Source organism: Morus notabilis, unplaced genomic scaffold (genome assembly GCF_000414095.1).
Source record: "Morus notabilis unplaced genomic scaffold, ASM41409v2 Scaffold9980, whole genome shotgun sequence".
NCBI lineage: Eukaryota > Viridiplantae > Streptophyta > Magnoliopsida > Rosales > Moraceae > Morus > Morus notabilis.
The window spans coordinates 1-1,840 of NW_010361389.1; the positions used below are offsets into that span (position 1 = coordinate 1).

At 32.0% G+C, this 1,840-nt stretch overlaps 1 protein-coding gene across 1 annotated transcript; it reads left to right on the forward strand.

Moving 5' to 3' along the window:
* Nucleotides 1-1,264: 1,264 nt before the first annotated feature.
* Nucleotides 1,265-1,789, forward strand: LOC112091836 (4-hydroxybenzoate polyprenyltransferase, mitochondrial-like; the record flags this gene model as incomplete). The annotated part of the gene is made up of 1 exon (XM_024166426.1): nt 1,265-1,789. A coding segment is annotated over exon 1 (401 nt), but the record flags the coding sequence as incomplete, so codon positions are not given.
* Between the last annotated feature and the right edge of the window lie 51 nt (nt 1,790-1,840).

Consider the following 1,840-nt stretch of genomic DNA (forward strand, 5'->3'; position numbering starts at 1 on the left):
TTGTGAACGTATAAAAAAGAATTATCTCAATCTGAATTAAAATGAAAAAGTTATAGCATTTTTAATAATAAAAAAATATTGTTTATTAATTTGAGTTTGAGTTTAAAAACTTGAATTGAAAATGAAACTTGAACTCAGATTTCAACATTAAACTCAAGTTAAAACTCAAATTCAAACTCAAATTTTACAAAAGAACATGAATCTGAATAAAGTTATAACTTGAGTTTAAACTTTTTTGAATTTAGGTGCAAACGAATAAGCCCATATTATCTTGAGATTTTATTTTGTTTATCTCATATTATTATTGTTTCCATGGGCTATTTCCTGGATTGTCCACTTTTGGCATATGTTATAGAAAAAGAGGAAAGAAAGAGAAGTAAAATACCTAGGTAGAGGAAATAAAATGGTGGAATGTAGATTTTATCTCATGTTGTTTGGTAGAAGAAAAAAAAGTGAAAAGAAAATGTTAAATTTATTGTATTTTACAATAGTACCCATATACTAATAAAAAATGATGAATGATTAAAGTTAAAATAATTATTTTATATCTCATTTATTTATCAAAATTTTTCATCATTTTTTCTTTTTAAAGTTAGAAAGATTTAAAATTAGTGAACCCATCAATTTCTACTTTCCTACCTCATTTCCTATCTACTAAACAACACAAGATTCTATTTTTTTCTTTAAAATCCTTCATCTAATTTCTTTTCTTTTTCCTATCCTTTTTCCGTTCTACAAAACACACTGTAAGAATTGGAGTAAGAATCCCATTAATTTCTTCCAAGGATGGCTTCCATTCTAGTTGGGATGTGAAATATATATACATTGTTCGCTTTACAGATTTAAGTTTTTAATTTAAGCTGATATGTGATATTTTTTGAGAACTTTTAATTGTAACAAAAAAAGTTAAATGTTACATTTTCTAAAAGCTTTTAACTGTAAAAATCTAAAATTAAAAATTTAAATCGATGGAATGAATGAGTCCATAATTGAGTCAGGAGGGTTTGAATTGTTGCAGAAACCAAACAGTTTTCCTTTTTACCCTTCATTTTTTTCTTGCATATTTATTTTAAGAATAATTTTAATTTGGTATTCTATATTAATGGGTAATTGCATTTTTGTCTTATATACTTTGATAATTTAAAAAATTGATTTTTTATAGCCTGAGGTCTTTTTTTGAACGTGGAATATCGATTTTACCCTTTTTTAATAATTTCTGATTTCTGATTTGATTGACCTCCTTATGTTCTGTAGGAATCGCCACTTCCGGGGAGCAGCTGAATGAGTTCGGAATGCCTTGCTTCTGAAAACTCGTATAAAATACCAAAGTTTTAAATGTTCGCCAGATTCCTATGCAGACCCATTAAAAACATGCATTCCAATTCAAAATGACGTTGTTTTTGCTCTCTCGTGCCTTCCGAACCCGTAGGTTTTTGAATCCCTCTTCCTCCTCAATCTCTTCTTCCTTTCATTACGCTCCAAACCCTAACCCTAGCCCTCTCCACATTTCTCCTCCTATTCCGGTTTTCCTATGGCCTAAGCAATTCTACTACGGTCGCCGGAAATTGATCGTCGAATTTGGCGCCGTTTCCGTCCGCCACATTTCGACATCGTCGTCGTCTTCTACGCCGGTGAAGAACGACGAGAATGGCGGCGGTGGCGGCGAGGTGAAAGTGAATGATGTGTCGTGGATAAACTTGTATTTGCCGAAGCATATTCAGCCGTACGCTCGGCTTGCTCGCCTTGACAAGCCTATCGGAACCTGGTTGCTCGCTTGGCCTTGTATGTGGTACGGCTTCTTTTGCATCCTGTATTTTTGCTTTTGACTTTTTTTTTTTTT